Raw genomic sequence first — 27,365 nt, forward strand, 5'->3', positions numbered from 1 at the left:
AGAATCGGAAACAGGCTCCAGGCTCCGAGCCGTCAGCCCAGAGCCCGACGCGGGGCTCGAACTCACGGACCGTGAGATCGTGACCTGGCTGAAGTCGGACGCTCAACCGACTGCGCCACCCAGGCGCCCCAATGGCATTTTGAAAGGAGTGATGACATTTATGCACACCTCAGTCAGATTGCTTGGATTCTAATTCTCACTTGGCCACTTTCTGGCCCTGAGACTGGGAAATGCTCAAGTTCTCTAGAACTTGGTTTCTTCATCTGAAAAATGGTGATAATAGTAAAATCTATCCAACAGGATTGTTGCCAGAAGTGATTTCAAGGAAAAATCTCAATGCCAGCTTCTCTCCCACATTATGTACTCAATAATTGTTGACTATCACAAGATTGATTGTCTTGTTATCCAGATGTGAGCTCCTCAGGATTAGAAGGGCCTTTATAGACACATAAAATGCCACCCAGGAAGGCTGTGAGGCTGCCTCTGGCCACATCACTGTGCCATGACACAGGGTACCCTCTAGCACTGCTCATCCCTCCTAGGGAGCTTCTTTCACTCCTGTCTTAGAAGATGTTCCCCACATGAGTGGGCTGCCTCCTCTGGGACTTCCCCAAGGTATTCCAGAGAACCAGGATGAAACTGGACCTGAGTCAGGCCTGCCTGACATGTGACTATCTTGGCTTCCTGGTCACCAGTCCAGGGCCCTGGCCTCTCATTTACTAAGTACCACCTCTATCCCCCAACCTGCTTAATGAGGACCTGTGCCTTCCTCCTCCTGGAAGGTGGAAGATGATAGGAAGGAGCTCTGGCAAAGCAGAGAACAGGGCTGTGTGCTGTGGGGCAGTGAATATCAAGGCATGAAATGTGGGTTTTAGCCCACGCCTGCAATACACCTCTGGGATGCACCTGATTTTGGGAGATCCGTGAAGGCCTCTGCAAACAGTCAAGAAATGGTCCTCTCCTCTCACACCTTCTTGACTTTCTGTCTGTCACCACATCAGTGTGGCTTAATACAAACCAAGGAGCATCCAAACATTTGACTCCTGGCACATGACAAGTTTCTCTAGGGACTCCCATTCTGAGGAAGCTCAGTGCCACTTGGGTCTCTTGCCTTGAAGGGCACACCCTTTGCAAAGCAGAAGGTGACATTTCTTTAGTGCACAATGTAGAGGCCTTTTGATTTTTATTTTCCCAAAAGGCTCCATATCAGTGCCTTGGGGAATCCCACAGCCAACCAACAAAAGGCAAACCTGCTCACTAGAAAGTATGGTTCCTGTTTGTGCTGATTTGGCCACTTCTGGGAAGAGCACAAGAAACTGAGGGCAAAACACTTGATGATAAATGGACTCTGAGGGGAGAGAGAGGCCAACATAATGTCGATGGCAACTTCTTATTTATATTTTCACTTGTCACTGATGTGGGCCCTGGAGGACTGAGCAGCTGAGTGGAAAGGCCCCTGTAATGGGGCCTCCTTGGGTCAAGTTGGACAAATGGTGAAATGGCATGATCAGTGTTGTTTCCCAAAATTGTTGCAAGTGACATTATTCCTAGAAGGAATTGTTAACCCTGTAAAAATCAGTTTTATTTTTCCCCCTCTCTCTAGTTTTCTTAAATAGGCCTTTGTGTAAAGGCTGTGATCAGGTATAATCCTATCTAAAACATCTCTTAACCCTACTTCTAAATAAACAGTGAACGCCACACTCAGAATGTTGAACTGCCTAGTAATTTCAGTCACCTGCTAAAATAGCTCTTTTGACACCAGACTCTAATAACTGAACTAGAAGCTTCAGGAAAATTAACTGCAAATTACTAACTCTTGATCAACAGTTTGCATAAGATATCCAGAGTCAAAATAAACCCAAACTTGCAGATGTTCAAAAACGTACTGGCAATTCTTTCCCCAGATGGAAAGAGACACAGACACAGCACTTGTAACCTTTAGTCAGATGCTTATTAGGTGGTTAAGCCTAAGCTGCAAAATAGATACTAATTTTGATTACTAATTTTGGTACTGGCTGAACTAATTATGTACTGTTATTGCAGTGACAGGTCTCAAGATCTATAGCAGGGGTAGGAAACTAAGAGCAAAGTGTCAAGATCTCTCTGCATGATGAAATGTGGCCATTGTGTTATACGAATCCAAGTCCATGACAGTCTTGATGAGCCCAAGGTTTAAGGAGACCCTACTAAATCCTAAGGTAATGACTGACATGCTCAAGCCTTCAGTTACAAATCAAAGGCAGCTTTTTTTTTTTTTTCTTTTTTTTTTGCTTCTCAGTTTCTCCCTTTCTCTGGGCAATAAAAAGGAAAGGGAAGAGGAACTTCCCTCTGAAGTCTTGGTGATTTCTTGTTAAGTACATATATAAATATAAGTGTGTTGAAAGCACATTCTTAATAAAATTATTAATAACTTAGGGCCAGGATGGGAGGAGTCATCTAGTGTGGGATCACAGGGTTTTGAATTTTAGTGTGTTCCCTATTTTTATGACTAGATACTGGTGTAAAGAGCAGCCCTTCGTGACGAGCTCTGGTTGTGCAACATGAGCTCTGACATTTCCCTGGGTGTTCCAGGTACCTGCCATCTAGGTTACCCGAGTTCAAGGTACCTTTGTTGTTGTACGCATGACTCTCCTGAAAGTTAAAGATTTCTCTAAAAACTAAAAACCAAAAAAACACAGGTGTATGTGCACACACATATGAACACAAATCACCAGAATTTATAGGCTGTCTCTGTGCATGAGTAACACAAAGAAGCCCCAGAAGTTGTAAATGGGGTTCCCTGCTGAGACAGAAACTAGAAAGAACAAGCACCTAATAAATTAAAAAAGCCACTAGTGGGAACTCATCTTCACGGAAAAGCATAAATGCTTTTGAAGACACACGAGAATACCCAAGGTTAATGAAGGTGCTCTAAAAAACATGATTTAAACCAAAGATCACCTTGGGGAAAAAAAAAAGTATATAAACTGGGTAGTCTGCTAGACCCTGGAAAAGTGACTTCAGGAAGCAAAGCAGGAGACTGGCAGAAACACCACTCAAGCATGTTATGGGAAAAGCACTCCAATCATGGGGGAATGCCAGATCAGGATTACTCCCTGCACACCACTAAGGCTCTTAGCTCCATGTCCATCTTACAAGACAATGCCTAATGACTAATTTGGCTTCCCCCACAAATCTGATAATGAAAGATAGTCTAGTGAATAAAATTGGTTTTCATAAAGCTACTTTCTTTTATTTTTCATGATAAATTATGAAACTGGACATTTGAATTCCACATTAATTGTCATGAGTCTATTCCAGGGAGTCTGTCCTGTGTACGCGGATAAACTTGAGGCCCTAATCTGCAAAGCTGGGATGACTGCCTTTGGAGGTCCTAGGTCTGGCAGCCCCCTTAAATCTAACCTTGACATTTCAGAGCCTACAAACAATCATCATGGGGAAGGAGGATACTGGTACAAAGAACCATTGTGTTGGAAGATTCCAGAGTGGCAAGGCCACAAAACCCATAGTCCCCCATGTTCATCCCAATACTAAGAGAATTTGCTTCTCCCTCCCCAACCTCCCTCAATCCCAAATCTATTTGCTTCCTTTGTCCCTTTTCATCTCTATCAACATGACCCTGTTCAGGGCACTAGTTTCAATCACCTGGATGACATAACAGCTGCCCCCTGACTGCCACCCCCCACCCTTAATTCTCCACCTACACACCAACCATGGTTCCTGCTTGCTCCAGCACATTCAATGAGCCCCCACCCATTATATCCATTATATCTGCATAATGGTACTCATGCTGCTCATGAGGTTCCAAGCTCAAGAATCAGCCTGTGGAAAGCTGGCAGGGCACCTGACCTCTGAGCTTGATCAGCTCCAAGGGCTGGTATAAGAAGTAAACCAGTTATTATACAACAGACACTAAGCAATGGTATCACCTTGGCCAGCTGAGTCTTTGCTTGTGTGTGCAGCTTTGTCTGTACCACTTACCACCAATGCCCACCCCTTGGTTCTTGCTTTAGTTTACGCAATGACTTGGGGTCACCCCAGTGCACTGTGTTCCCTCATGCCACCAACTTAACATGCATGCTGAGCCTGGGCCTGGACTCCCTTTCCTCCCACTATGCCCAGCTAATTCTAGCACTTAAGCTTCAAGTCTCAAATTAAGTATCACTTTTTCCAAGATGCCTTCCCTGAACACTGCCTAACTCACCCCAAAACTGGAATGGTGTTTCTCTTTCCCTTTCCCACACATTTTGGGAGCACCTATACTAGTCCTTAGGACTTACTCTGTAATTGTCAATTTTCCTGTCAACACCATTAATGGGGATCAAAACAAACTCCCTAGGGAGAAAAGGGGAGAAGCAAATAAGAGGTTCTGGCTTCAAAAGCCATACAGCTTTGCTACAGGGGTGCTTGTTCTCCCTTAGCCCTCATTAGAGGCTCACAAACTTCTAAGTGCAAAGCCCAGAGGTGGCTCAGCCCCTCCCTCTCACTTTACCCACTGATTTGGGATCAAAAGATCCAGATTCAGGCAAAGAAGCACTAACATTTTCACTTTCCAGTGTATTTCTTAGACTTTTTGAGACTCAAATGAATAACCCTGTCTGCGGGTTTATAAAGCTTTGCAGTGATAGTTTGTAATCCACAGAACACCAATTATTAGATGATTATTGTTGGTGCCAGATCTCGTCCTATAGCAAGAAGAAGTGGACAGGAAAGGATGTCAGGCTGCAAGGGGTGGGTGACCCTACTGGACTGGGGCCATTGCCAGCAAACCTGTTTTCCTAATTCTGCCACCTCATGTCCTACACACAGAACAGAGGTCTTCCTAAGGCTCTGTGTTCAGCCTTGGCCATTTCCCCTGAGTTTTCCAGAGACAAGGCTCTGGCATATCCTCACAAGTGGGAAGTGGAAACATCTTGGGGCTTTTAAGTATGACACATGGGAGTACTCAAAGGTTCCTACAACTAGATTACCCGTACTACATTCAGGCAGGCCTGCTGAGTCAGAATAAGCATTTTAATGACCCAAACTGATCAGTGTGTATCATCTCACACCCATCAGGGGCTGTTGCCAGTACAGAGGGTCCTCTTCATCCCAACACACAGCTCCCAGCCCCTTCCCTGAGCCCCTCCCTGGTTGAAGCAGAAACTTAGAACACAGGTCAAGCCTGCCACCTACAGTTAAAGGGTCCAGGTACATTAGCTCCTGTGTTCACCTGCCCTTAGTTCAAGCCAACCCTATCCTTAGACTAAAAAGTCAAATTTCCTTCCTTCTCCCCCGGATTTAGAAATGGAAAATTTAGGAAATTGACTTAAATTGCTCTTTAGGCCAGTGTGTTTCTTCAAATTAAAAGCTGAATATGGAATCAGAATAAAATGCATTCAACAATGTGCAGCAAATGATCATGGAGTACCTGGGCTGCACACCCCTGAGATAAGTGCAATAATTCCAGGGGTGCCAAATATTCAGTTTTCACACGTGTGCAAACAAACTATAAGTCCAATTTATGAATTTCTTTCTACATTGAAGATCAATTTTTCTCTCATGGTGAAATTAATTTACTTTTCATTGCCTCTGCAATTAAACCAGCATTACTGCTATGAGAGCAGGCTCCAATCCTGTATCATGACCCTCATAGGCAGAAACACATACAGTGTCCACCCCTCACCTCAGGAAGAATGCATTGCCCATGAAGTTAAATGCTAGGTTGCCCTTCATTAACAAAAATGTGTAGCTCTTGGTAAATTCCACCATGGAGAACGCAAACCATGGGTGAAACACACACCAAGAGATATGTCCCAAGCTGGGGAATTGAAGAACATACAGGCAGAGTTTACACAGCGTAATTCTCATGAGAAACAATCATGATTACTAAATAGTAACCAAAGCAGTGCAGCAGGGCTCTTCAGATTGCTTAAACATGGGGCACCTGGGTGGCTCAGTCGGTTGATTGTCCAACTTTGCTCAGGTCATGATCTCACAGCTCATGAGTTTGAGCCCCGCATCAGTCTCTGTGCTGACAGCTCGGAGCCTGGAGCCTGGAGCCTGCTTCGGATTCTGCGTCTCCCTCTCTCTCTGCCCTTAACCCACTCACATTCTGTCTCCATCTCTCTCAAAAATAAATAAACATTTAAAAAAATTGCTTAAACATCAAAGTTAAGGTTAAAGAAATTGATGCAGCAGTGGAATTAAGGTAAAAATATTTTCTCTTGCTAAAAGAGTACCCTTAGTTCTCAACATATATCACCACCATCGTACATGTAGTCAATTTAAAATGAAAACCAAGTTTACAAATCACTTCTGGATACTTAAAAATAAACTCTAGGTTGCTTTTCTTTTTTTTTTTTTTAATTTTTTTTTTTTTTTAACATTTTTTGAGACAGGGAGAGACAGAGCATGAACAGGGGAGGGTCAGAGAGAGGGAGACACAGAATCTGAAACAGGCTCCAGGCTCTGAGCCGTCAGCACAGAGCCCGACGCGGGGCTCGAACTCACGGACCGTGAGATCATGACCTGAGCCGAAGTCGGCCGCTTAACCGACTGAGCCACCCAGGCGCCCCTAGGTTGCTTTTCTTTTTGGCAGCACCAGCCTTAAGCTCTGTGGCTTTGCAATATTTCAGAAACTTCAGGTACATTACAGTCTTCTGAGAAAGGCCCAATACTTCAGAATTCCTGGAGTGGCTGTGGAGAAAGAATATTACTGGCAACAAATATTAAAGCAACATTTTAAGACCTATAAGAATACATTTAGATGTTCATAAATGTACACACATATTTAAGGATTCCAGTTGATATCCTAAATATTATTTCTGTGAACATATTTACATTTCCTTTTGGTTTAAGAAAAAAAAATGTACCTTATAGACAAATTATTTCAGCTGTAGATGGAAAAGTCCATGGCCACGCTTCCCTTTCCCAGTGTATATCAGGGGCCTATGTGGGTGTGTAGAGTTTTCTCTGGTCCCCAAAGAGCTCACCTGTGACATACCTTCTATATGCACAGGAAAACTGCTCTTCTTATTCAGGGACTCTTTTGTTGGTGGAATTTGGAGAAACTGGGTTGCAACATCTTTTCTGGGAGAGGCCAAGCATACTTTTTCATTCTTGTGGCTTTGTGTGTTTAAACAATTTGAGGTGGTATAAAAGACTGAACCACGAGATTGCTCGCAGCATTCCAAGATTCCTGCTGCCCCATGCTGCAAACTGCAGACGTCCTCCAGGCCTGCTGGCCTCGGCCTGAATGTGAAATTTTACCCACTAGAAAGCATCATTGGAGCTCCAGTCAAAAATTTTAAATAGCCCATTGATACTGATGCTTTTGTACTTTGGCTTCAAAAGCAATCATGACCAAACATTTTCAACGATGAGTTGATTACAGTAACGAAAACACCTTTTCAAAAAACATTTAATGAGGTAGCTGAGGTCGAATATCAAATCCACAGCATACACAAAAGTGCTTAATAAGTGCTCAGGCATTTTAAAATGTATTTTTAAATGCAAACTTGCTACAGTGCCTAATAAATGCTCTTCCCAATTCCTGAAGATGCATGCAAATGTTGCAAAGAGGCCCTTGCAGAGTGGTAACAGCAAGAGAACAAGAGGTTGAGAGCAAGTGAAGCTGGACAGGAGTAGAAAGGAAGGGCGCTCTGGGCATACAGCCTGGGTTGAAGTGGTTGGTCTCCCCATGGAACTTAAATATAGTCAGTGCCACCAAGAACAAACACTAAGTAGAACTCAGGGATATGATGGGCTGAGAAGGGGGTCTTGACTTGAGGTGGTAGGAGCCACAGCCTGGGACACTTTCACTGAAAGATTGAGGCAATGCTCAGAGCACCCCTTCTCTGTCTTCCAGGGCCCCTGGAACAACACTCAGGAGGGAGTCTGGACTCCTGCTGCTCTCACCATGACCACCCTGGATTCTGTTTGCTCACAGCCACAGGCTGCTTCCGGCTGAGAAGCTTTTAAAATGTTAACTTCAAATGACTTCCATGTGGAGTCTTGGAAAAAGGAAGGGTGGTGATACCAAGGCTGTCAGCATGGATTTTGTTACTGTTGCTGCAATATGAACATTCACGCTCATGGGCACACATGCACACTTGCCTGCACACAGGTGCACACATGAGTTGGTACGGGGCAATCAAGCAGACTCCCCAAGCTCAGGCAGGGCAGAAGTTGGCTGAGTGAAGGGGCCTGGGGTGGGTTCATGGAGAAGAAGCCTGGATCCACCTTCGCCACCCTCCCTCTCCTGTCCTCCATGGGGGCAGTCAGTATTCCAGGGCACCCAGCAGAAATGCACTGAAGACAAGGGATGGAAAGGCAGGCACCAGATCACTCTATTAGGTCTCTGTCGTATAGTTGCTGTAGGCCAGAGGAGGCAGGGTCTGAAAGCTGCTCCACCGCCTCGTACCAGGCTGGGACTCCACACGCCCTTGCTCTTTATATTTACCCAGAATGTTTTTGGCTTCTTCTGCATCCCGCAAAGGGCTCTCTCCATATTCTTCCTTCAGCCACTGTCGGTACTGGAGAAGTTAAAAAAACCAAAATGTCACACACACACCTGCATTCACATAGATTTTACCTATTACTTAACGGTACAGATTTTGCCACATATAAACAAGGAATAAATAGGCATTGGGTAATCATGGGTCTGTGGTTGGCCAGCCAGTGTCAAGCAAGAGAAATAACTGCTTCTTCCAGATTGTGGCCTGAGGACATGAAAGCAAGCCAAACCAAGAAAATGGTACTTGACCCAAAGGGAGATAAACAGAAGCTAATATGGGGTCTGATGGTAAAAGATATGTTCTAAGCTGATGACTTTAATGGGGATGCAGGTGGGGCATTCTTGGACTAGATGTCTTCTGTGGGCCTTTCTAACTCCAACCTCCATGATGTACAGAAAGACTGTGGCATCTTCCCAGGGGCTGCTGTTTACATCACCAAAGTCTCCTGAACATGGTTACCTGGTGGACTTCATGCTTCTCAAACTCCTGGAGCTGTCTCTGGAAGCCCAGGTTGGGGTTGGCACAGGACCTCCCTGCACGCACAGTGTGCAGGGCATCCTCCCAGCCAAAGTCGGTGACAGTCATGATGTATGCGATCACCAGAGTCACGCTCCTGGAGACGCCAGCCAGGCTGTAGGGCCAAAAGAACCCACATGGGCAAAGGGTTTCAGTCCAGAAGTCTATCCTATGATTCACTGAGAGCAGGAGAGTCTGTGGATCTCGTTTGAGAAAGTCGTCCTGCCTTGGATTATGAGTGGACACCAAGCCAGTATGAAATTATTCAGAAACATATAAGCTTCTACTTTATTATACGCTTCTACTTTATTATACACTAGAATCTCAGGCATTCAGTATCTGTGTTAGCCTCATTTTTTTGTAGATTTCCTACTGGCTATGGCTTTGGACACTTCAGTTTTATGATTTTCTATGTTCCCTAGCCCCTCTTCCTTCACATATTCCCCATTTCCCAGGACAGAAAAAAAAACCTAACCAAAGCACATCAAAGGAACTTGAAGGTCTTGGATCTATGCAATAAATCTATTCATAAACTGCAGCAGTTTAGAAGACTTCATTTTTTTTAAGTCTGGTTTTCTTAGATAAATGAAAACTCAATCTATAACTGAAAAACCCATTAAATACAGAAGCTCTTAGGAAATATTTATTCTTCTTGACACAACTAAGCAGAGTACAAGAGAGGACACATTCCATGTGCTCTGGGATGTATGGGTCAAGAACGGTTAATTATATCAGGCAGGCTGAGTAAGGGACCAATTTTAAATGCATATGCAAATTAAGGTGGTCACAGAAGGCTGTGCTGCATCAGATTTAGAGTGTTCTAGCAACGGTTTAATATGGGGAAGTTTAGAAAATTTCTCATTTTTAGAAAAGCCTATCTTCAGATTTATACAACCATATGAAATACAAATTCCTAGAATATCATATCTATACATATTCAAATGATGATGATGATGATGATGATAATAATAATAATAATAATAATAAAACAATGACTCTCAAGTAGTGGCTCTTTCTTAGGGTTTTATTTCAGAAATACTGAGAGCTTTTAAAAAAATACATCCTCTTGGGGTACAAACCTAGAGATTCTAATTCACCAGGAGCCATAGAAGCACAGGCACAAGATTTCAGAACTCCCCTTATATGGTCCCAGCTGCACTCCTCAAAGTGCTTTTAATCAAATGTAGATTACCATTACAAAACCCACAATGTGTTACATGTCCTACTCTTTTTAAAAGTAAAAAAAGTAAATCACACTATTTCAAGAACTGCATAAAACTGCAGAATGCTATTTTTTTCTAAAGCAATCAAATGATCTACTATCCCTGCTCTCCTATTACGGGTTACAGGTCCTTTGAACAGTTTAGTTTTCATTGATGGCTCTCCTGGATATCAAGCAATGGATCTCCTTGGTCAAGACAAGTTTATCACCAATCTCAGCAGCAACGCAGCCCAGGAGACATCACTTCACATTTCCAAAGAGCTTTCACTACAACAGCAACTTCTTTGGGGAAACTCAAAGGACTGTTAAGCTTTTTAAAAATATCTATATTTTACAATATAATATTGTCTCTTTTTTAAAAAACTGTGTATAGTTGACATACAACGTTACATTAATTCCAGGTGATTCTACAAGTTTTACATTATGCCGTGCTCACCACAAGTGTAGTTCCCATCTGTCACCATTCAATGCTAATACCATTGACTGTATTCCCTACGCTGTACCTTTTATACCCATGACTTATTCATTCCAAAACTGGAACCTTGTATCTCCTACTCCCCTTCACCCATTTTGCCCATCCTCCTACCTCCTCCCCTCCAGCAACCATCAGTTTGTTCTCTGTATTTACAGGTCTGGTTCTGCCTTTTGCTTGTTTTTTGTTTGTTTGTTCATTCATGTGTTTTGTTTTTTAGATTCCACATATAAGTAAAATCTTATGGTATTTGCTTCCTCTGACATATTTCACTTAGCATAATACCCTCTAGATCTATCCATGTTGCTGTAAATAGCAAGATCTTATCTTTTTCTGTGGCTGAAGAGTATTCAATATGGAGCCTCATTCAATATAAAGAGGGAAATGCTCAGCCTGCACTTTAATGAACAGCAGAGTTCCAGCTCTAGGATGTTGGCTACTGGTTCCTTTGACATATTAGTTATGTGATTAGTATGAATACTAGTGGTAACAAGCATTTCATAATATATATAATTGTCAAATCACTACATTGTACACCTGAAACTAATGTCAACTATATTTAAATTAAAAATAAAAAAATAAAATATGAGAGCCAACACTCACTGAGAGCTTACCATGTGCCAGGTACAGTGCTAAGAACTTTATGTACATTGTCCTTGGATTATGTGCGTTTTAACAGCTTTCTCTGTAGTGTGTACGTACTCGTGTATGTATATACATATCCACACAAAGTATAGCTGAATGCGGTAGAGAGCTATATATAAACTATTTATTTCTAAGAATCTATTATCTTTTCAAAGTACTAAGCTAAACATACATAAAAGCCCCAATCTGCATATGTAGAAGAAATGGTTATTTTGGTGTTACACTAATACAATGCTAAACACCCACATATGTGATCAAAACTCTCCAGAAAGAAATGGTGTTTTGGAAGGTCATTGAAGTTTCAGGGATGAGCCCACAAAATCTGTACCCTCCACAGGAGGCTGTTTTGAGGGAATAATAGACATAGGCTAGAAAAGAGTTTTCTGTTGTCCAGTAACCTTGACAGTCACTACAGAAATCCTACTGTGAAAATGAAAATAAAAAAAAAAAACATAGGGTTCTCTGTCATCAAAAACTAATGATGACTAACAAATGGCAGGGGTCAGATGGGGTGTATGTTCAAGATTCAGATGGTAGACGAACTATTAAGAGCTGAAATAATTAATCACACACAGAAAAACACTTGACAGAAATCAGGTTGAGAAGCAATGCTAAGCTATTATTAATTAGGTAGAGGCATACATACCAGTGTACAAGACAACCCTCACCCCTGAGTCGGCACTCGTGAATGAATTTAATACTTTCTTTGAAATGTCTTGTCCTGTAGGGGGAGAAAAAAAGAGAGAAGTGACATCTCTCTACTTTACTCAACATATGATGAAAAGAAAAAATCCATCTGAGGTTTCTTGAAAAGGTCTCAGAGTCCCACAGCTTCAAAACGTGGTCACATTGTCTGGGTCTGGAGCTGCCTCAGCTTTAGAACCTTTCATACACAATGCTGAGGCTTGGGACGGGCTGCCCATCTTCTGGGATTTTCAGAATTTCTCTGCAAGGAATCCCTGAAACACACAGTTGCCACTCACCAGTGTGTGTGTGTGTGTGTCGGGGGGGGGGGGGGGGGAGGCTTCTGCCTATCCCATTGGTCATTGGTGCCTCTGAACACTCAGGACCATAGCAGTGACACCACACTGATGATCTGCACACCAGTTGTGCACATTCACAGATGTTCAGGTGAAGAAGGTGTCCTTATCATTCAGGCTTCCCAGTTTTAAAAGGTAGTTTACGGGGCGCCTGGGTGGCTCAGTCAGTTAAGCGGCCAACTTCGGCTCAGGTCATGATCTTGCGGTCCGTGAGTTCGAGCCCCGTGTCGGGCTCCGTGCTGACAGCTCAGAGCCTGGAGCCTATTTCAGATTCTGTGTCTCCCTCTCTCTGACCCTCCCCCATTCATGCTCTGTCTCTCTCTGTCTCAAAAATAAATTAACATTAAAAAATAAATAAATAAAAGGTAGTTTACTTCTGGGACACCTGGGTGGCTCAGTCAGTTGAGCATCTCATAGTTTGTGAGTTCAAGCCCCAAGTCGGGCTCTGTGCTGACAGCTCAAAGCCTGGAGCATGCTTTGGATTCTATCTCCCTCTCTCTCTGCCCCTCCCTCACTCATGCTCTGTATCTCTGTCTCAAAAATAAAAATGAACATTAAAAAAAAGTAGTTTACTTCTGATGATTTGAAAAAGTTAATCATATTCTCCCATATTGGTCTCCCTTGACTTTGGTAGGTCCTGTCAGCATGTCACCAGAGAGCTGTGGGAAAATGGTAAGTGCAGCTTCAATCCCTGCTCAGTGGCTTACTGGCTGTGTGACCTTGGGAGAGTCACTTAGTTTCCCTCAACCTCACTTAAAAAGTGGAAATAATGTCTTACAGGGTGGAATGAGGTAATATATGTCAATATGCTTTGCAAACCATAAAGTCCTATATAATGATGAAACCATGATCCTTATTTCTTCTAATCCTTAGCTTTTTAAAAACCCTTTCTCCTACATATGTGTGGCAGCACCAACCACTTAGAGCACATTCTGGACTGCCTAGTGGGTTAACTATAAATATTCCAAGGGAACCTACAGAGCACATGCTTTTTGAGGTCTTCTACATCTGAATGACTTGTAAAGCAGTAAAACACCTGAAGTTGCCCATGGAATAAATTCATCTTCTTTTAAACACCAACTGAGTGCTGACTATTTACCAGGAACTGTGCTGCAGGAGATTCAGAGAAGAATGAGATGTAGTTTCTAACCACATAAGCTAGGTCCATTGTTCTATGAAAGATGACAAGACAAATGAATGTAAAAAGATTGGGAAATTCAGGTGTGGCATAACAAACTCATCCAGGTATCAAATCCAGAAGAAACTTAGCAACCTAAGTGTAGCTGCCCAGCTAGATTAAGACAGAGAAGCAATACAGGAAACTCAATGCACATGCATACTTGTACATATTCCATAACCCACCATAAGGCATGATGTCACTAAACATGGAAGGTCCTAGGCGTCTAACCCAAGGGCTCCATATTCTTACCTAAAATTTCTAATTACCAGAATATTGAAAGACATGCTTTTGCTAACATTCCCAGGCACAAATGCTCCCAGACATAAACTTATAAAATGACTCAAGACATTGCAACTCTAATTGCAAACACTGCTTGGTATAAAGCAGGCAAGAAAAGATTCCTGCTGTAATTCCTGAAATTTGAAGTGTCAACACTGAAACAGACCTCAGACAGGACCGTAAAGCAGAAGCCCATGGAAGCCAGGCAGTGTAGCAGAGCACACAGAAGGATGAAGGGATGCGGGCACTGTGATGTGACTGGCAGAATCCTGGCCCAAGGGCAAGGCACTGTAGGCAAGAGTGAAGGCTCGGTGCTGTTAGAGCTTCCCATCTCTCAAGCAAAAACAGTCTGCAGTGAAGTTTTCTGATTTTGAAGTATTAAAACTGTGGCAGACATCTTGAATCACTCTGATTTTGTTTGGGGCACTAGTTTGTCAGAATACTCCATCCTACCTCTGACTCCAGCCATGGAGAACTAAAGAAAAGGTTGTGGGGTGAGGTGGGGACTTCTGGAAAAGTTTTCCCTTCCTGATGAAAGGGAAGCTATCTATCTCTGCCTCAGATTTCTGTTAGGAAACTAGAAGTGAGTGTCATGCTTACAGCTACATCAGCTGCTCTGTAACCACTGGTGATAAGCCCCTGGGGTGGAAAGGCAGCAAGGATACAAAGAGGGACCTCAGGGGATGCCCTGGCCTGGGAGCAACCATCACCAGGTTTCTTGGTCAAGGCTTGAACTAAATTTCTTTATAACTTAAAACATTATCAATCAGACACTCTGCTACTTACAGCCAAATACAATCTACCCAGTATCAGCAACCAATTCAATAGTTTTAACAACACTGAGCCAACTCATCTGGCCTAGGAGCAGCTACAGGCTGCCCTTCTGCCATCTGCTTCATGGTTTGCACAGTGCAGCCTGTCCTCCTCTGTAGGTCACTGCATGTGGCAGACACGCCAGAGGGTGGGGTGGGTCTGACTATAGATCCCAGGACCAGGACAGGCTGCCCAGAACCCAAGGCTCACCCCTGACTGCAGCCTGGCAGCTGAGGGGTGTGGCTAGAGGGCACACATATTTGTCCACTAAGTAGCCATGCTGGGATATCCAAGAGTTCTGAGAGTCCTCTCCATGCCTGCAGCCCATGCTCATGCCTATTTAATGGGTCTCTTTCTAATCGTGCAGAGCTGCATCTGAGATAAGAGAGGCAGAGAAGAATACAGTAACCAGAAAAGGAAAAATAAATCTAGAAATGAATGACAGTTGCCAGTTTAGTGAAGAAGTCACAGACTGCCCCAGAACCCACTGCAAAGCCCGAGTGCCATGAAAGTTAACTATGCCACTCTAAGTGGGTAGAACTTAGTGTTTTACGGGAACACGGTCAGTGCTATGGAGCTCATCAAGAACTTGAAAAATTCAAGTGACAACAAATGAATCCCTTTACTGAAACCTGAAAGTGGGAACAACTGCTTATATCTGGATTTTATACCTGCATGTCCCAAACCACATGCATGATGAAACCTGGGTCTTAAATATTGTCGGGTGTATCTGGGTTCTAAAGTCAGTTTTGCCTCTTCTCAGAATAAGAGTGTGGGGTCGAGTGGGGTCAGCAGGGTAACATGCAGACCTGTCAGAGACCAGAGAGAGCATATGAAAGAGCTGTGGGGGCAAGGAAGTCATGAGGAGGTGCTCCTACTCTGCTCCCTGCCAGCCCTTTTCTCTTAGTTCTAACTGCATCAATCTTAAGCCTAAGATAAACCCACAAACAGCACCTGTCCACCACTGAGTTGGGGCAAGAGCTGAGGAACCCCACAGCAGGCATCTGTGAGAGAGAGGGTGGCTCACAGCCCAGCCTGAGAGTGTAATGATGCTAGTGAAGGGATGGCTTAAAGCCCCACCACAAAACTTGAGTCATAAACACAATTAGGCAGGAGGCCACGCCAAGCAGACATTCCTAGAAATGCCTTTTCCAAGTAAAGCCAGGAGGCATGCGCATTCACTACTGCTTTGGTGTGTTGCAGGAGTGGGGGTTATTTCCAGGGAAGCTGATGACATAAGCTCTAGCACTGGTCATTAAACTCCCTCCTCCACAGCGGGAAATACCCGCAACTCTGGCCCTTGTTGCCCAATTCTCTGATGTGAAGCAGAAGCACATATCTCAAATACCATTCCAACACAGACTGTTTCAATGAACACAGGTTCCCTATTCCTGCTCTTCATTTTGTACCTTCACTTGCATACCCACACATGGAGTAAGGTCTGTTGGAGGAAAGCCAGTGAGGCTCACTGACCTACATGTGTGTCACAAAGTCACGTAACAGTGGTTGCTGCTGCCAATAATCTGAAGAGAACACCTTGGGTAGGGCAGAGGGGCAGGCCTTTGGTAGGCCCTCAAGGAGACATGTCCTCCATGAGCACTCAGCAAACAGCCCTGCAGCAGCCACTGTTGCCCTTCCTCCACTTCCTCAGTCTGTGCTGGCTGTCCTTCTTGAACAGCTTCCTCTCTCTCTCTGTCCAGAGGCCAAAAGCCAGGATCAGCCAGGTTTTCCTGACCTTCAGAGAGTACACAAAAAGACTGGTGGATGGGATCTAGCAAAACTACACCACATGATGATCATCTTTTGAGGCTGAACAATGTGTGCTCACTCCAACACTGCAAGATTTTAAGGCTGTGATCCCCATTGTGGGATCTGAGGCAGCTCTGTCCTGCTGAAGACTCTGCTTATATGAGCAGGAGCTCAGGGAGCTGGGCTCACTCCAAAGCCAGCAGTATCAGACTAGGCTGTATTGACAGCAAAGCCATGCGACTGAGGACACTTTTCCTTCCCACATATGTGTACACACAGACACGTGTACACGTCTGTGCATGTATGTTGTATATGAAAGCAAAAGAGGAAAAAAAAAAACAGGAAAGGTAAGCACTCTTAGATTTTTTTTCCTGGAAAAGGAATACTTAAAAAGATAAAGCAAAAAGTAAATGGGTGGAATGTTCTATCTGAGTGAGCCTGTGCTCTGGAAGGTGAGCTCAGATAGGAGAGCTGTTTCCTCCTGGGGCAGAAACCATGTAGGCTCCCTCAGCTGGAACACTCTCACCCCACCCAGAAGCAAGCAGGAACATTCTCCACCAGTACAGACACTGGCAGAGCTGCTCTATCAGTGCACAGAATTTAACACATACAACTAACTCATATTTACATCAATGATTCCCCAACTTTTATATTTCCTGCACTTAAACATTTTTTTAATTGGGGGGGGGATTTTTATCATGCTTTTCATTTTGCTATATAAGGTCATTTTAAAAACAAAACAAAAACCTCTCTACCATCTACTATAACATTATTTCACAAAGAATAATTGAACACTAGAAAAACTAGGAGAAGAAAGTTTAAGACTAAAATACAGTTAAGTTCAATAAGTGAAGTCTTATAGAAAAAACTCAATATCCATTTTCTGTGTATTTCTCATTCCTATGGGCTGCAAAGTCCTCAGGAGTCATGTGTGATCATGTGTGTGTGTGTGTGTGTGTGCACATGTATGCTCAAGTATGTATGCATCTGTCTGGAAACAGAACCACAGCACTCCAAGGGCCCACCTAGCTTTGATTTTGCAAAACTTCTTTTTAATAATTACAACACAGAAAAACTATAAGAGGACGAAAGAGTTGGATGTACAGAAGACATCAGCTAAATTAAAGAAAACATACACAAAAAGGGAGGTAGAATAAGGCAAGGAAGTTTTACTGGTACTTTAAATATAAGCTTTCTGTATTGCTAATTACCTCTTCTCCCCACAAAAACCTCAAGAAATTTAGAGACCTGCTCGATACTCAAACCACTGAATGTCACAAAAGTTCTACTGCAATGATGCAATGCCACCAACTCCACAGCACAGACCAAACTCTCCTGTACTTGACATTAGAAGATTTAAAAAAAGTATTCCCTTAACAATATCTAAATAAAAAATACCAATTTAATAAATATTAAAATAAGAATGAATAAATTATCTACCATATATCCAATAATTCACTCTTGAAATACATTAATACTCCTTACTTGGATAGCAAATATAATCTTATTTCTGGAATTGCTTACAGTTCATAAAAAATACTTTCACTTATCTAACCTAATACTATAAGAATTGTGTGAGATAGGTATTTTACAGATGAGAAGTGAGGTTAAAGTGACTTGCATAAGAAAGTACACAGAGAAAGCAAAAGCAAGTATTTCTAAAAGCCTCAATTCACCACCCACCCCACATCAGCCACTCAGAGATCATGTAGTGTATGCATGTGATATAAGCTCTAGGATGCCTCTAATTGTGACAAATCATGCAAAACACCCCAGCCTGGGTCTGTGGGGGTATTACAACTATGAGAACTTGAACTTTCACATTTCCTGACTTTGAAAGGCAAGGTGGTTAGGGAACTGAGGTAAAATTTTAATGTGTTAATGTTATCTTAACCAGGTTTCTGCATTTTAAGTTCCTGGAGATCATGGGGGAGTTTGTGAGGATTAAAGCCAAGACAGAAAATTGACCTTTCTGGGCAGCTTACAACCACTGAATGCCAAGTGAAAGCAGTTAGTTTCAAAAGGTCACAAACCTCTTACTAAGCATAATTAGCAAGAAGAATTCCTGTTGGTATAGGGGTTTGTGGGGTAATATTTAGGATATAAAACTTTAAATTACATCTAAAGTTAAACAATTTAAAAAATCTGTAGGTTTAAAACAATAAGTGATACAGTTTTCTAGAATTTATTTTGTCATTAAATATAAGACTTTTCAGGCATCAGTAATTAAAAGTGGCTAGACTAAAGAACTACTAGTTATAATTGTCTGAGTTAGCCAGAGCATATTTTCCAAGTGATGGACTTGATTTCTCTTGCTTTTGTTAACCAGAGTATTTATCTCCTATCTGCATTGGTTGAGGGTACAAAAAGTGAAGGTTCACTGTCAGCTATATGTTCCTAATATTTGGTGACCACAGGCTACCTGAAGTGAACAGGCCATATAAAAAGTCAAGTATTCCATTTGCCAATGGTTAATAGTCTAATTATATCATGAAAGCATGCTTGCTGTTAAAAGGTATGTTATGCTCCCAAAGAAACATTTGTAACACGGAAAGAGAAACTCAAGTTATTTCATAGGCTGTCTCTTAACATACACAGTACACTCAAATTACAAACTTAACTCCACAATTTCCATGTAACTTCAGTAGAGCAAGAAATATTTATAAACTCATGGACATTGATGTGCCCAAAGTCTTACTTATGCATAAGATTTGCGATTACTAATGGATTACAAATAAAAGTTTTCCCAAAGAATCACATAAATGCCTATGAACATAACTTTTAACAGGCGAGTGCCAGCTTTTCTGCCTTTCGATGAGTTACGGCCTTAACTTTCTTTTCCAATTGAAACAGAGGTTGTACAGCTGTAGGACTTCCCTCAACATAGCAGCAATGGCACGTCCTCTTGAAGTCATTCTGTCATTAGCCCCAAACATGGATGTTATGGTAACTACCTATTGAAACCTGGTGTCCCACCCTACACTTTCACCAAGATGTAAGGAAAGAGTTAAGAAGGCAAATCACACAGCTTAACAAGACCTCTGCACATATTTGGGACAGGAGAGAACAAATTCAAATCTTACAGGTTAGTCCTCTGGACCCAAGGTGACTGTGTTTGGGCTGGTTTTGCCAGAAGACCTGAACTGACCCATGAGACCCTGGAACTTGGAGAAGCTTCTGCTACATTTTCTGTCACTCTGGTCTTTCCATGTAAGCATATCTTCCAAATCTCCCACTAAAGTGGGTCTCCTGAGCACCAAAACTAGTTATTTCAACTATCTTCTTTTATAACTCTCAAGATATATGAATACACTTTTAAGAGAGTAAAAGTGTATTCTTATTCTCAAAAGTGCTTAGAGTTCATAGAGAACACTTTCATACGTGATCTGATCTCCAAAAATCTTCAAGGCAGGTATTTTTTACATGAGGGAACTGAAGTTCAGATGGGTTTAAATGACTTGCCCAAGGTAGATACAACTAGTTTTAAATTTAAGATATCTAACATCAAGGTCTACTGCTTACTTGTCTATATAGTGCAGGACTGCTCAATGCTCAATCTTCGTTTGGTAAGTCAGTTATTGTCCTGGACATCAAGCACAATGCTTGGCTCCTAGCAAAGCTGAAATGTCCTGAGGGCAATCAAGTACAGGTGGCCACCTTACCTCACAACAAATGCCCAGGATGTGTTATAATCTGATTCCTCCAAAGAGTCATATTGCCAATCAGGTATTGACAAGTTCAGCAGTATATTAGAATCTCAGTTTGAGATAAGAACAAAGCAACCATTTTAAAAATAGCCACCAAAACATGGGCAGAAGATTGCTGTGGTCTCCAGAGAAAGGCAGTGGCTCACTTCCTTCCGTATACACCATGCCCTTCCAACCACTTCTGTTTCTTGACACGACTAGTAACCAAGGAAGTTCTCTGGTGCTTCTTCTCCTCCTAGACCCAAGCTACTACTGTTTTCCTAGTGATCCTAGTAAAATCTTTCCTCTGTCATCCTCAGCCTTAAAGACTGACTTTTTCTGTGAAATATGGAGAGTTAGTGTAAAAAAAAAGGCCTTATGCAAGAACATATTTGTCCCTGCTTCAAATCTACCCTTGCCCTTATCTCATCTAATCCTATGCCACCTATCCCCTGTCCTTCCCTACATCAATCCATCTGACTCTAGCCCCATTTTTTTTTCAAACAGGTAGATCTCACAAAATTATTGTGTAACCTGGGATTTCACTGCTCTCTAGCAATCAAAAATCAAGATTTGCGAATGTTCCAGTATTTGATAGCTTTCAGAAAAGATGAACAATTGGGATACTAAACATAAGATTATATGGTCTATAACTCCAATATGCAGGATTTGTAGGCAATAGAGCTTAAGAATCACGAAGGATGAATCCCAACAAGCCTGTGGGCTCCCAAATTCACAAACATCACCATAGCTTGTAACTTCCCAGATAAGATGCAGTAACCTATAATTCTAGCATGGTTGCGTTTGACCTGCAATGTAAGCACAAGGCCAGCCTTGGAAGCAGGGGCTGGTATCTACTGGAGGCAATGAGTGGTTAAGTACTTTATTTCTGCCCCAGTGTCTTAGCCTGCAAGGTTCAAATTCATGCTTCAGTAAAATTTTACTCCATATCATGGTCTTCTTTAAGTTTATTTATTTATTTTGAGAGTGAGAAAGAGAGAGAGAAAGAGACAGAGAGAGAGGGAGGGAGGGAGAGAGGGAGGGAGGGAGATGGGGCATAGAGAGAGAGAGGGAGCATGAGAATCCCAAGCAGGCTCTGCTTGGGACTCAGTCTCGCAAACCATGAGACAATGACCTGAGCCAAAACCAAGAGTCAGATGCTTAACTGACTGAGCCACCCAGGTGCCCCTCTTTTTTACTCTTTTTAATTTGACTCCTAGAAAATTTAACATTACCTACACAGCTTACATTTGTGGTCCACATTCTATTTCTATTGGACAGTGCTGCTTTTAGACAAAACCCAATAGCTTCCTTAAGGGTTTACTTCTAGAGAAGAGATGAACATGCTCAAGGTTTGGTTTAAGGCATCCTTTTTAAAAATTAGGCTCTTATAGACATCCCATCAGTCAGTGTTGTGTAGTTGAAGGACTGGCAAACAAGAAGCATGCCTCCAGCTGCAGCTCTGCCTAACTTGGCAGCACAGACCTCCTATGGGCCTTGTTACCTCCCCTGCAGAACAGCAGCTACGCATGGCATGAAGCATCCCATTGGCTCCAATGATTTCACAGTCCTTTACTTTACTGTCCTTTATTTGTTTTTAATATCTCCAAAAAATATAGGAAAAAACCAACTTACAGGTTTTGAGATGGCGAATCCGCTGCTGGAATGCACAGGTATTTAACTCCCTGTAGAATGATATAAAAAATTTAAGTAAAAAGACGATACTTAGTGGAGAAAAATATTTAAAGGAACTATTTACTCAGGTCAAAAAATAAAAAGTAAAAAGGAGAAGTTTTTCACTCATCTTTTGTTGCCAAGGAACCAGGGAAAAACTCTTTAATTAAGGTTCCTGGTTATTTTCCGCGACCATACATACAAATATTTATGCTCTAGTTTGCAAACAGCTTGTAGGTTTAGACAGGGTTTATCAAAAAAGTGAAATAATTGAGGGCTTCCCAGTAAGTGTCAACAAGTTTCAAAACTATGATTTCAAATGCTTGTTTACATATTTAGCATTTTTAAAATCTATTTCATTTAAGATCTTGAGTAGCCAAAAAAGAAGCACTGTTAGTAAAAACTTTAACATGCTAAGTAAAAATTGTAATGTTATGTTACAGAGTTTTCTATATCATATTTTAGTAATCAGAGAGTTACAATTTCACTGATGCATTAGTAGGAACTTTACACATGCAAAATATTTTGATATATTTTGCTTGCTTTTCAAAAGAGTAAAAGTTTATGTACCAAACTAATACATTTTTTAAAAAGAATGGCCCCTGGGGTGCTTGGGTGGCTCAGTTGTAAATGTCCAACTTTGGCTCAGGTCATGATCTTGCAGTCTGTGAGTTTGAGCCCCACGTTGGGCTCTGTGCTGACAGCTCAGAGTCTGGAGACTGCTTTGGATTCTGTGTCCCCACCTCTCTCTGCCCCTCCCCCACTCATGCTCTATCTGGCTCTGTCTCTCAAAAATGAATAAATGTTAAAAAAAATTTAAAAAAAAAGAAAAGAATGGCCCAATTTGAAAAAAAAAACCAAAAACTTCACATAGGTCTCCATAAAAATCTATTAAAAATGTCTGTGTAACCCAAAAAATAATCCAGTGAAGAAATGGGCAGAAAACATGAATAGACACTTCTCTAAAGAAGACATCCAGATGGCCAACAGGCACATGAAAAGATGCTCAACATTGCTCCTCATCAGGGAAATACAAATCAAAACCACACTCAGATATCACCTCACGCCAGTCAGAGTGGTCAAAATGAACAAATCAGGAGACTATAGATGCTGGAGAGATTGTGGAGAAACAGGAATCCTCTTGCACTGTTGATGGGAATGCAAACTGGTGCAGCCACTCTGGAAAACAGTGTGGAGGTTCCTCAAAAAATTACAAGTGGACCTACCCTATGACCCAGCAGTAGCACTGCTAGGAATTTACCCAAGGGATACAGGAGTACTGATGCATAGGGGCACTTTTACCCCAATGTTTATAGCAGCACTCTCAACAATAGCCAAATTATGGAAAAAGCCTAAATGTCCATCAACTGATGAATGGATAAAGAAATTGTGGTTTATATACACAATGGAGTACTACATGGCAATGAGAAAGAATGAAATATGGCCCTTTGTAGCAACGTGGATGGAACTAGAGAGTGTGATGCTAAGTGAAATAAGCCATACAGAGAAAGACAGATACCATATGTTTTCACTCGTTTGTGGATCCTGAGAAACTTAACAGAAACCCATGGGGGAAGGGAAGGAAAAAAAAAAAAAGAGGTTAGAGTGGGAGAGAGAGCCAAAGCATAAGAGACTCCTAAAAACTGAGGAGTTGATGGGTGGTGGGAGGGAGGGGAGGGTAGGTCTGGGAGTCTGAGGGTTGATGGGTGGTGGAGGGAGGGGAGGGTAGGTGATGGGCATTGAAGAGGGCATCTTTTGGGATGAGCACTGGGTGTTGTATGGAAACTAATTTGACAATAAATTTCATATATTAAAAAAAATAAAAAATAATGAGGAAGAGGGAAAGTCTATCTTTAGTGACTTAAGTAAAATAAAGATCTGAAATGGATTATATGAGTAAAAAAAGTGTCTGTGTAAATTCATGCTACAAAAACTCAAGCTAAATTTGTTTTATTAAAAACCTAGTTGTTTCTTCTTCAGGGGGATTGAAAGTATAGTTCCAAAGGTCTTCAATGTCAAGTAGAAGTACAAAATCTAGAAATCTCAGCAACTTCTTCAAAAGAATATGGTTCTGTGAGGACTTAAATGAATGATTTTTAAATCCTTCCTCCTTTGATAGCCTAATCTGATGGGATCTTGCCATGTCAAGGATAATAAATAGGAGAAGAAACACATCAAACACTAGAAAAATAACCAACCTAAGAGAGTAAATGAAGGATAAATATGTAGAATCATGATATAGACTACCAAAAGTCCCTCAGCAAATAAAGCCATAAAGGAACTTGTCTTCTAGAGTTGCATTTTTTTTGCAGTTGATCATAAAATTTTACTGTTAATTCATATTATGAGGCATTTCTGTGTTGTATTTGCTAATGTAGTCTTATAAGGAACATCTAAATTTGCAGCCACCCCAAACCCTTCCAGACTTCCACATTTCAATACTTCCCAACATTGTGAATCCCACTATTCCAATACAGAATCCACATAAATTATGTTTCTCAATCTCCTTTGCTATTAGGGTGTAGACTCAGGATTTAGTTGCATCACCTGACATACCTACTTGAAGTGGATTTGGAAACAAGACATGGGAAGAATTAGATGGGTAAAGAGCACCTGCTTGGCAGGTACAGGTGGCAGCAGAGGCAGGTGGTACTGGGGGTGGGTGGGGAGACGTGGCAGCAGATCTTACTGGGCCAGTTGTGTGATGTGGTCTGAGTGTTGTTCCTTTAACTTCAGCTGAAAGCCTGTTTCTCCAGCTCTTCTGAGGAGACCATAAGCTCTCAACAACTTCTTAATAAACCCCTTCCTGCTTAAACTGGCTCAGAGTAGAATCAGCTGTCTGTAACTAAGACCTGAGCCCTAAAATTCCCCTCCCTGTCTCCCACTATTATGAGAAGTCAGAAAAACCCTTTTTTCCTGTTTAATTCATATACACATTCATGTTTTTCCAGCTTTGAGTCAATCATTACATCTTCCAGCAAAGACTCTTAAAGAAGATGAGTTTTACCACTGTTAATACATATGAGAACACTTCAGCATGAGACCAAACACAATTAAACATGTCAAGGGTAAGGTTTAAGGATCAGCGCTAGAGGATGGTGAAGCAGCAGTTTCTCCCTCATTTAACTTTTGCTTTGTTATCCCTAATTGCCTCCTTTTCTCTCTATCCTCATTTTTCCCTGGACTCTGGGCACTGTGCTCTGCTGGAAATATTAAGGCAGTTGTTTGAAGTTCTAAAGCACCTCCAAACCCAAAGAGGTATTAAAGAAGTAATTTAAAAGGAAAAAATGGAAAAGGAAATGATACTGTAAAAATAAGTGATTTCACTCCTTCCCTCCATCAAGGTCAAAAAGCTTATTAGTATAGATACACATGCTGGTCATTTCATACACCCGTCATTGAAATGACTCATTTACTCTTTTCTTTTACTCTTAAGTGAGAGTTGGCCATGGATCGGGCCCAGAAGCTTATGAAATTCTTTCCTCCCACACACTTCCTCCAACCTCTTTCAGACCAATACTTCCAGAGGGATGTGAAGGATTTTCAGGTTTCCATGCTCCCTTCCACTGTGACTGTCATAGCCTGAGTACCTTCAATCAATCAAGGATGCTGAGGTGGATTCCTTCTAACATAAGATATAAAAATGCCTGTCACACATGCTGACAGCCACTTAATTCTAACAGAATCTAAAATCAGCCCAGCCCATATGATGGGAGGAAAGAAAAAAAAATAAAGAGAATGGACAGAAGAGGAGGCTAAATAGGTCTTAGCTTATTAAGAGCATTTACTATAAATGCCAACATCAGTGTGACTGGAAAGTACTTCACTTCCTTTAGGTGTTCCGTGAGTGGGGTCACATTCCCCTTTTTGGTGCCTAATGCAAAAAAGAAAAGGATACTGGCCCTATAAAGCAGGAGAAAACTGCACGAAGATGGCAAAGGATATCCTTCCCTCCATGCCCACAGATGATGAGGAGGTGACTTTCAGCCATGCTAGGCCCCTCACCCTCACTAACTGGGATGGGCATGTGGCAGCTACAGCTTCCCATCTGTGAAGCTCTAAGGAGGAACAAAGTAGCTCTCAGCCACAAGTTTGGGGATCCCCTACTCTTAAGGAAGGACAGAAAAAATATATAACACAAGATCATATTCTCTCAAAAACAGAACAATAACCTACCTTGGCACATAGTAAACACTCACTAAATATCTGTTGAACAAGGTGAAAATCAATTAACATGAAGATCATACTATAAGAATACTACAAGTGAGAAAAATATTGTAAAGTGACCGTGCCTTAACCTGGTGACCACTAAAACAAGGGAGCTGAACTTTTAGCTATGCCATGGAAGGGCATGTTCCCTGCACAAGCTCCAGACATCAGATGTCTCCTGCCTGTCCACACAGTGAACAAACTATGCAAATACTATAAAGAAAGGAGTCAAAACTGTCAAAAAGGTTCAGCTGCTCACCACCCAAGAACATCTATTTATCTTGGCTTAGTCATTAACAAAGCACGAAAAGTATCTCTCTTGGAGGCCACAGACTGCAGAACATGAAGTACCTGAAAAAAGCCTTCAGATGCCTGCACATGTGTACAATTCATGGCAGTTAATTACTAATTCAGAAAGCAGCAAGAGTGCTGACACCATTAAGGAACTCAGTGCTACAAGAAGGCTGGATAGACTTAAAATTATCCTAGTATTAATAGAACCCCAAAAGACCATTCTCTAATGTTGAGGTCAGACAGAGAAAAGGGGCACAATGTGTTTAGATAAATTATGGAAAGCATAGCAAACAAAACAAAGTAATAAAAATCTTACTCTAGAACAAAATTCTAGAACAATCTGAAAAATTCATAAGTAATAAAAATAACACAGAGGGGACGTGGGTGGGAGGATGGGTAAAATAGGAGAAGTGGATTAAAAGTGCATTTATCATGATGAGCACTGAGTAATGTGTATAGAATTCTTGAATCACTATATTATATACCTAAAACTAATATGACACTGTATGTTAACTATAAAGGAATAAAAAAAATAACAGTAATGTTTTCATTAGTATAGCACTTACTGTGTGATATTTACTCCTACTCCTACATATTACCTCTAAAGCTAAAAGAAAAACAAATAAAACTGAAGTTTATTACCTTTGAAATAAAATTATTATTAAATAAATAAAAATTCAGTATTTTCCATAATGTTTTAAAAAAGTGATTGGTGGAAAGCCAATTACCATTAAACTTTTATGGAGTTAGTAAGCATCAAGTTGCAGATTTTCAAGTTAGGTTCCTGGCCCACGAATACAAAAACAGTTCAGTTAAGGGAAAGGGGCTCAGTATATGCTTTAAGACTGTCATGATTTCTAGGAGGTACAAAGAAAGAGCAGATAATTTCTTTTGACTACATGGCATTTTGAATGGCTTAACACATCCTGCGAATGCTATTAATACTGATAAGATGGGGACTAGAGGGAGGAAGAATGCAAAGAATTAAGAAAAATCCTCATATTTACACTGACCACATACATACTGAATATTCATAACAAGCAACACATCAATTAATATTACATAGTATGGAAAAAAAATTAGGAAAA

General features: G+C 41.5%; 1 protein-coding gene across 6 annotated transcripts in view; it reads right to left on the reverse strand.

Annotated features, from left to right (window-relative positions):
• Positions 1 to 27,365, reverse strand: part of DUSP22 (dual specificity phosphatase 22) — a 73,512-nt gene that overhangs the window by 3,500 nt on the left and 42,647 nt on the right. For 3 of the 6 annotated variants that reach the window (XM_078446700.1, XM_078446699.1, XM_078446697.1), the window contains 4 exons: positions 21,736 to 21,785; positions 12,000 to 12,074; positions 8,958 to 9,129; positions 120 to 8,516 (listed from right to left, as the gene is read on the reverse strand). In XM_078446700.1, coding sequence (XP_078302826.1) covers positions 8,334 to 8,516; positions 8,958 to 9,129; positions 12,000 to 12,074; positions 21,736 to 21,785 — 480 coding nt within the window. In that variant the 3' untranslated portion in view covers positions 120 to 8,333. The remainder of the gene's footprint in view (positions 1 to 119; positions 8,517 to 8,957; positions 9,130 to 11,999; positions 12,075 to 21,735; positions 21,786 to 27,365) is intronic. The other 3 variants (XM_078446701.1, XM_078446698.1, XM_078446702.1) reach the window with 2 other exon arrangements.

The sequence above is a fragment of the Panthera onca genome, chromosome B2 (genome assembly GCF_046562875.1).
Source record: "Panthera onca isolate mPanOnc1 chromosome B2, mPanOnc1 haplotype 2, whole genome shotgun sequence".
NCBI classification, from domain to species: Eukaryota; Metazoa; Chordata; class Mammalia; order Carnivora; family Felidae; genus Panthera; species Panthera onca.